The sequence below is a fragment of the Nicotiana attenuata genome, unplaced genomic scaffold (assembly GCF_001879085.1).
Source record: "Nicotiana attenuata strain UT unplaced genomic scaffold, NIATTr2, whole genome shotgun sequence".
NCBI lineage: Eukaryota > Viridiplantae > Streptophyta > Magnoliopsida > Solanales > Solanaceae > Nicotiana > Nicotiana attenuata.
This window is the reverse complement of record NW_017671438.1, coordinates 95,282-103,335: the sequence shown is the minus strand read 5'-3', so window position 1 is coordinate 103,335 and position 8,054 is coordinate 95,282. Positions and strand designations below refer to the sequence as shown.

Here is an 8,054-nt window from a genome sequence, read left to right as displayed (position 1 = left end):
CAACACAAAAATTCTCATAATTCCATGATGTCATGTTTCTCAAATAAACAAATAAAAATACCAAGAATAAACAAAACAAAATAAAAGTTCAAACTTGAACCCTAGCAATATATACAGCTACAACTACACCATTAGTTCCCCGGCAACGGCGCCAAAATTTGATCACGCCCAACTATGCCTTATAAAAAGGACAATGCGGTCGCTGCAAATATAATCCGGTTTACAAGTCCGGAGTCGAATCCCACAGAGAACTAAGGTTTAGCTACAGCTGTTCACTATCACCAAGAAGACAAGCTTGAACAATTCCTAACTTATAGATATTAAGATTCTTGTGTTTAACTAATTAACTAACAAATTAAAATAGTAAATTAACAACTAACGATACTGAGGGTTAGAGAAAAGATTAAGGAGGTCTAGAGTTATGATTTCCCCTATTGTCGGAATCCTTCCCGCTATGTCTTCTATAATTTCGCCTAAGTATTCTCTACCGATCATGAGCACTCTTATTACCGTAAATCTCTCCCGAGTAATTACGACAATTTACTAGACGCACTCTCCCAAGCTACGCTAGCTGGCTTTTAATACAGCTCACTTCAGATCGCACCCAAGGCTTCGTTATCCCTAATCCCGCCCTTAAACCCTCGGTTATTGATCCCTCATATACTCTGGGAGTGGTGTTGTTCAAAAATTACCTAAATATGCACTCTCTCCCGAGTTATGCATACTAAATAGGCACAGCTAATTGAGAGCTCTTCAATCAACCAGAATATAAACGTAGTTGAACAAATAGAGAAAAGCTATGGCTCAATTATATAAAAACATAACAAGAATTTATCCTACAAAAGGTTCTATCAAAACTCTAGATAACAAATTAGCTATTCATAATAGTATGTAAAACTAAAATACTAAAAGTCATAACCAACAATGAAAAATAGGAAGAGGAAGGAAAAAACTCGTAGAAGAATTCTTCGCCTTGCTCCCAATGTGTTCTTGCCTCCTTAGGTCGAATCTATGTCCAAAATATGTCCCCCTCTTGTTCTTGGCCGGCCTCCTTTGTTTAATATAGGGTTTAGGACTTAAAATCCCATATTTTGCACTTTAGTCCCTGAAATTTTCGCTTCCTGCCGCGGTTTCGCCGCGGTCGCGGTGGAACCGCGGCCAAACATGCCCTCTGATTCTTCAGTTGTCTGCGACCATCTTCTACCGCGGTTCTGCCGCGGTCGCGGCAAAACCGCGGTTTTTCACCCTGTTCCGTTTGGAATTTGGAAACACGTAAAACATGAAAGTCGTAGCCCTTGAGTTAGCTTTCCAACCATATATTGTGGAGCCCAAATGGAGTTCTGAGCAAAAAGTTATGTCTATTTTACTAGACAGTGCGCAATATGCCTCCTCAAGTCTTCGTTCGTACTTAATTATCAAATTTGACCTCCGAACACGATCCCGGCTTAATTCCTTGAGCTTTTACTCAGACTTCAAAGCTTCAAATCACTTAAATTCATTCCATAACATCTGTATAGCTCGGAATCACACCTACAAGGCATAAAACACACAATTAGTGCAAAACACTAGCAATTAAAGCGCAAACTCAATTAAAGTGCAGTAAATTCGAGTGTAATAAGCGACTAAAATATGCAATTATAGCCTATCATCACAAGCATATAAGATCTAGACATTAAGAAACTCTAATAGATTTTACATTCGGTAAATACTAACGTGATACATCTGTTAGTAAATTATAACAGTAAAAATTATTTTGGCAAACAAATAGAGACGGAGTTGATCAATTCAATAAAAACAACTTTTTGAGGAGGAGCTATTCAAGATGCAGTAATAAAGAGGAGAAGCAGGCCAAGTATTTAATGGTGTGGTCTAAAGATCAACAAAATAGGTAAAAACAATTGTGAGTCCTTTATTTAAATAACAAAAACAAAAACTTCATGATTTTTTTTATCTGCTTAAGACTTGGTAGAAAAAGTTATTAATACTGTGCTAGTGAAGATAATATACTACGTGATACAATAAGTTGAAATGTGTTAGATTTCTTCCATTGAAGATTGACCTTGAGAGAAGAAATGTCGGTTCTTCATTAACTGAAAATGAACCCCTATACATATATTATAACTAACTATCCACTAATTAGTTAACACTATGCTAAATAACAAATGACTACCACTAACTTCTAATATGTACAAATTAACCCATATAACTAACTAAAGTATATACACATCAGTCCAACACTCCCCGTCAAGCTGGAGGGTGTAAAATGTTTAACACTCCAAGCTTGCCAAGTAGTTAGTGATGCTGCTTTGAGCTTAATCCTTTGGTCAACAAATCTGCCTGTTGGTCCTTAGTGTGCACATACTTAGTCTCCAGAAGTCCTTGCTTGATCTCCCCTCGAATGAAATGGCAATCAATTTCAATATGCTTGGTCCTCTCATGAAAAATGGGGTTTGCTGCAATTTGCATTGCAACTTTACTATCAAAATAGAGAGGAACTGGTTTTTGCAATGTGATTCCTAAGTCCTGGAAGAGTCCAGTTAGCCACACAACCTCTGCAACTGCAGATGCCATACTTCTATATTCTGCTTCTGCACTGCTTCTGGACACTGTATGTTGCTTCTTTGATTTTCAGGAAATCAAGAAATTTCCAAACTTCACTACATAGCCACTAACTGATCTTCTAGTGACAGGGCAGGCTGCCCAGTCTGAGTCACAGAATCTCGGCAGTGTATCTTTAGGTTCCCTGTGCATTAGGACTCCCATGCCAGGTGCTGCTTTTAAATACCTGACCACTCTAAGTGCTGCATCCATGTGGGACTTCTTTGGAGCTTGCATAAACTGACTAAGGGTCTGCACAACATAGCTTATGTCTTGTCTAGTAACTGTCAGATACAGAAGCTTGCCTATGAGTTTTTGATATCCTGTGACATCTACCATAGGATCTTCGACCTGCATTCCAACTCCTTTATCATACTCCACTGAAGTCAGTTTTTGATTGATCTCCAATGATGTAACTACAGGCTTTGCTCCACTCAAACCTAACTCTGAAATCAACTCCAAAGTATACTTTCTTTGATTCAACATAATGCCCTGTTGTGATCTCAAAACTTCTATTCCCAAGAAGAATCTCAATTCCCCTAGATCTTTAACCTTAAATTGTTGATTCATAACCTTTTTGGCTTCATCAATCATGGTACTGCTGCTACTAGTAATAAGTAGATCATTAACATATATGAGAATTATGACAATGTCTGTAACGACCCGACCGATTGTTTTGAGCTCTAGCGAGTCGTTCAGCGGATTGAGGCCATAAGCAGCTTCACTTTAGGTATTATGACTTGTACGCGTGGTCGAAATTGGAATTTCAGAAGTTCGGAGTTGATTGAGAAAGAGAATTCTCATTTCGGAAGCTTTAAGTTGGAAGATTCTAACTAAGGTTAGACTTTGAGTAAACGACCTCGGAATCAGGATTTGAAGGTTCCGACAGGTTTGTATGATGATTTTGGACTTGGGATAATGTCCGGGTCAGGTTGCGGATGACCTGGGAGCATTTCGGCGCCTATTGTGGAAGTTAGCATTTTGGAAGAATTTCATAAATTTGGGTTGAAGTGCATTTCGATGTTATCGATGTTCGTTTGGAATTTCGAGTCTAAGAATAACTCCGTATGGTGATTCTGGTATTGGGAGCACATCCGGAAGTGGATTTGGAGGCCCATAGGTCATTTTGGAGTCCTTTGGCGAAAGTTAGAAATTTGAAGGTTTTTGAGAAGTTTGACCGGAAGCGGACTTTTTGATATCGGGGTCGGATTCCAATTTCGGAAGTTGGAGTAGGTCCATAATGTCAAATGTGACTTGTGTGCAAAATTTGAGATCAATCGGACATGATTTGATAGGTTTCGGCATCGAACGTAGAAGTTTGAAGTTCTAAAGTTCATTAAGCTTGAATTGGAGTGTGATTCATGATTTTAGCGTTGTTTGATGTGATTTGAAGCCTCGAGCAGGTCCGCATTATATTTTGGAACTAGTCGGTGTGATTGGACGGGGTCCCGGGGGCCTCGGGTGGAATCGGGTGGTTAATGGATTGAATTCGGCCTTATGAAGATTTCTAAGCCAGCTGTCATCTGGTGTAACCTCACCTGCGAGGTTTCGGCCGCAGGTGCGGAGCCTCAGAAGCGGCCAAAGGGGCGCAGATGCGGTTTGGTGGGGAAGTGCTGAGACCGCAGATGCGTTCACCTAGCCGCAGAAGCGAGACCGCACCTGCGGAAAGGAAGTCGCAGAAGCGGAAGTGGGCAGCTGGGGGATAGATCGCAGAAGCGGTAGCTGGGACGCACCTGCGGAACCGCAGAAGCGGTCAAGTAACCGCAGGTGCGAAGGTCGGGGCTGGCAGTGTCTTCTTTAAAAACGAGGGTTTGGCTCTATTTCATTTCATTTTCGCCCATGAGAGCCAATTTTGGAGCACATTGGAGTGTCATCTTCATCAATCACAATGGGTAAGTTCCTTCTTCACAATTTTGAGTTAAATACATGAGGTTATCTAGATTCGAACATGGAAATTAGTAGAAATTGAGGTTTTGGTGGAAAAACCTAGAATCTTGTGTATTTGGATTTTTACTACGAATTTTTGTCATGGAATTGAGAATAAATTATATATTTGAGTTCGTGATGTCATGGGAAAAGTTTATCTTCTAAAATATTCAGAATCCGGGCACGTGGGGCCGAGGGTGATTTATCGATTTTTCAAACGGAGTTGGGAGTTGTTGTAAATAGGAATATAATGAGTATTGAGTATATATTAATGAGTTTGCATAATTATTGACTAGTTTTGGAGCGTTGGGCATCAGTTTGAGTCGCGGAAGGGCTTGGGAGCCGGTTATGGAACTTCGGAGCGAGGTAAGTCCCCTTTCTAACCTTGTAGAGAGAATTAACCCAATAGGTGAAATAAATTAATATGTGCTTTTAGTTGTGGGGGCTACGTACGCATGAGGTGACGAGAGTCCCGTAGCTACTAGTTATGCCTATGTCCGGGTAGCCTAGGTTTACACCATGCCTTGGTGATATTACCATCGATTCATGTTTATTGTTTGCCTTGAGAAGAAGTAAGATTTAGGTTGAGCAATAATTGTCTTGAAAGAATTGAATTTTGATGAATCTAAGATTTAAAAGGTTTCAATTGAACTTCGAAATTTCGAAAAGAGCTGAGGAATATTATAATAGCTTAAGAAATCTATGGGTAACCGCGTCGCATGTATGTTTAGCCAGCGGGGCAATTTACTTAAAGTTTCAAGATGAATTTTCATTATTTTTAAAAGAATCAAGAAAGAGGTATGACTTAAATGTTAAATTTATATTTGACCGTGTCGCAGGTATGATTCGCGAGCGGGGTAATTTCCTAAATTTATATTTGACCGCGTCGCATGTATGATTCGCGAGCGGGGACCGTGTCACATGAATGATTCGCGAGCGGGGAATTAGATGCATCTATGGTTCGCGTCGTTCGACCCTCGGCAGTGCACAGTACTATTATGTTGGATCTGAGGGGTTTTTCCTGATTTGAATTACGACAACCTCTTGATGATATCCACTATATCTACATATATATGCTCCGGGAGGGAACTTGCTAGTTGAGAGCTTGAGTAAAATTGTAAAGAGGGGAATTGTACCACGTATTTTATACATGTTTATTTCATATATTTACTCTGTTTCATATCTATTCACTTACTTAGTGTATCGGATTTTACTGGACGTCTAAGTCGACCTCTCGTCACTACTTCTTCGAGGTTAGACTGGATACTTACTGGGTACGCGTTGTTTTCGTACTCATACTACACTTGCTGTGTATTTTTGTTGCACAGGCACATGCATGTCTAGTGACCTAGTGGGCGCAGCGGCATGGTTAATACGAAGACTTAGGTGAGCTGCATCTCTCGTGATGACCTGCAGCCAATAGAGTCTCCTTCAGAGCAGTGGTATTTCCCTTTCTGTCCAAATTATATTCCGGACAGTTATTGTATTTTATTTTATTCCTTAGTAAACGTTCATGCATTTGTGACACCGGGTTTTGGGATGATCATGGGTTATTCAGTATTGAAATTGTTAAAACATTATTATTTATTCTGTAGAGTCCATCTTTTACTATTAAATTGAAGAAAAATCATGATTACAAAAATACTAAAACGAGAACTAAATTGATTATTTAGTGTTGGCTTGCCTGACAGTGGTGTCCGGCGCCATCACTACCTTTAATGAAATTTGGTCGTGACAATGTCGTTTCCTGATCTCTTGGTGAATAGGGAGTAATCAAAAGCACTCTGATGAAAACCTGCATTCGACAGTGCTTTTGTAAGCTTCAGGTTCCACTGTCTTGAAACTTGTTTAAGTCCATATAAGGACTTTAGTAATCTGCACACCTTTGTCTCCCCCTGCTTTTGAAATCCCTGTGGCAAATCCATGTACACTTATTCTTGTAGATCTCTTTGAAGAAATGCATTATACACATCCATTTGATGAAGCTTCCAATCTTTAGAAGCTGCAATAGCTATGACAGATCTCACAGTTACCATTTTGGAAACTGGTGAGAATGTCTCATGATAATCCAACCCTTCCTGCTGATTGTATCCCTTTGCCACAAGCCTTGCTTTGAATCTTTCTACTTTTCCATTTGAGTTATACTTGATCTTGTATACCCATTTGGAACCAATTATGAATTTCCCAACAGGTATAGGAACTACCTCCCAAGTCCTGTTATCCTCCAAAGCCTTCACTTCTTGTTGCATTGCTTGTATCCACCTCTTGTCTTTTACTGCTTCTTTGAATGAGTTTGGCTCCTTCATCACTGAGAATGCACGCAAATAATCTTTATACTTCTGAGTGACATTGTCATAGGATAGGTAGAGAGAGAGAGAGAGAGAGAGAGAGAGAGAGAGAGAGAGAGAGAGAGAGAGAGAGAATAGGCACATTGTGAGGACTTTGGCATTATTGTAACATAATCCTACATCCATATAGGTGGTTGTTTGACTCTAGTAGATAGCCTGATGTCTGCAGTGGAAGGTCCCTCAGATATTGGCATTTCTTGGAGGATAGGAGCAATTAGGTTGTCTTCAGGAGAACTGGTTGATTCCTCAGCTAGGCTTTCAGGTGTTGTGGATACAAATTTTCCTTCCAATTGTTCTGCTTCATCATAAGCAGGTTGATCTGCTGAATTCTCACTTGTAGGTCTGCTGTTTGATCCAAGGAAGCAATCAGATCATGCACTTCAGTTGCTTGATCATGCTCTTCGGGATTGTTAGCTTCTGCAAAATGTCTGTTACTCTGCTGTAAACACAGAAAATTATCTTGGTTCTGCTTCACTATGTGTGGATCAATCTGCAGCTGTGATTCTCTAAAAGGAAACATTGATTCTCTGAATGTGACATCTCTGCTAACAAAAAAATAGTTAGTTTCTAAATCCAGCAGCCTATATTCCTTTTGTGTAGAAGAGTATCCTAGCAAGACTGCCTTTTTGGCCTTAGGTGCAAACTTGTCCTCCTTCACTAAGTTTGTAGCATAGCACAAACAACTAAAAACACTCAATGCAAGTGATGGTTTTCTTTTGTGTAACAACTCATATGGGCACCTTCCACTCAACACTTTAGAAGGCAACCTGTTTATGATGTAAACAGCAGTTTGCACACATTCACCCCAAAATCTTTTTGGTAAATTTGCTTGAAATTTAAAGCCCTTGCAGTATCTAATATGTGTCTGTGCTTTCTCTCTACAACTCCATTTTGTTGTGGAGTGTAGGCACAACTACTCTAATGAATCACTCCCTGATCTTGCAGAATGGTGTTCCATTGGCTGTTAAAGAACTCAGTTCCATTATCTGTTCTAATTACCTTAACAGAAGTATCAAATTGAGTCTTAACCATGCACATAAACTGCTTCAAGAATATAATGGTTTCACTCTTCAATTGCATTAAAAATATCCAAGTTGCCCTTGAGTAGTCATCTACAACAGTAAGAAAGTAGTGTTTCCTATCATGAGTGGGCACTCTATATGGCCCCCAAACATCCATATG

General features: G+C 39.7%; 2 protein-coding genes across 2 annotated transcripts; both read right to left on the bottom strand.

Annotated features, from left to right (window-relative positions):
* Positions 1 to 2,628: 2,628 nt before the first annotated feature.
* Positions 2,629 to 3,192, bottom strand: LOC109208297 (uncharacterized mitochondrial protein AtMg00810-like). The gene has a single exon (XM_019371383.1). It carries the CDS (start codon positions 3,190 to 3,192, stop codon positions 2,629 to 2,631), a length of 564 nt encoding a protein of 187 aa, XP_019226928.1.
* Positions 3,193 to 6,455: 3,263 nt separating this feature from the next.
* LOC109208296 (uncharacterized mitochondrial protein AtMg00820-like) lies at positions 6,456 to 6,830 on the bottom strand. Its single transcript, XM_019371382.1, has one exon. It carries the CDS (start codon positions 6,828 to 6,830, stop codon positions 6,456 to 6,458), a length of 375 nt encoding a protein of 124 aa, XP_019226927.1.
* Between the last annotated feature and the right edge of the window lie 1,224 nt (positions 6,831 to 8,054).

Coding starts and splice junctions, on each gene's coding strand:
- LOC109208297 (XM_019371383.1), bottom strand. CDS start 3,192: ATGATTGATGAAGCCAAAAAGGTTATGAATCAACAATTTAAGGTTAAA.
- LOC109208296 (XM_019371382.1), bottom strand. CDS start 6,830: ATGAAGGAGCCAAACTCATTCAAAGAAGCAGTAAAAGACAAGAGGTGG.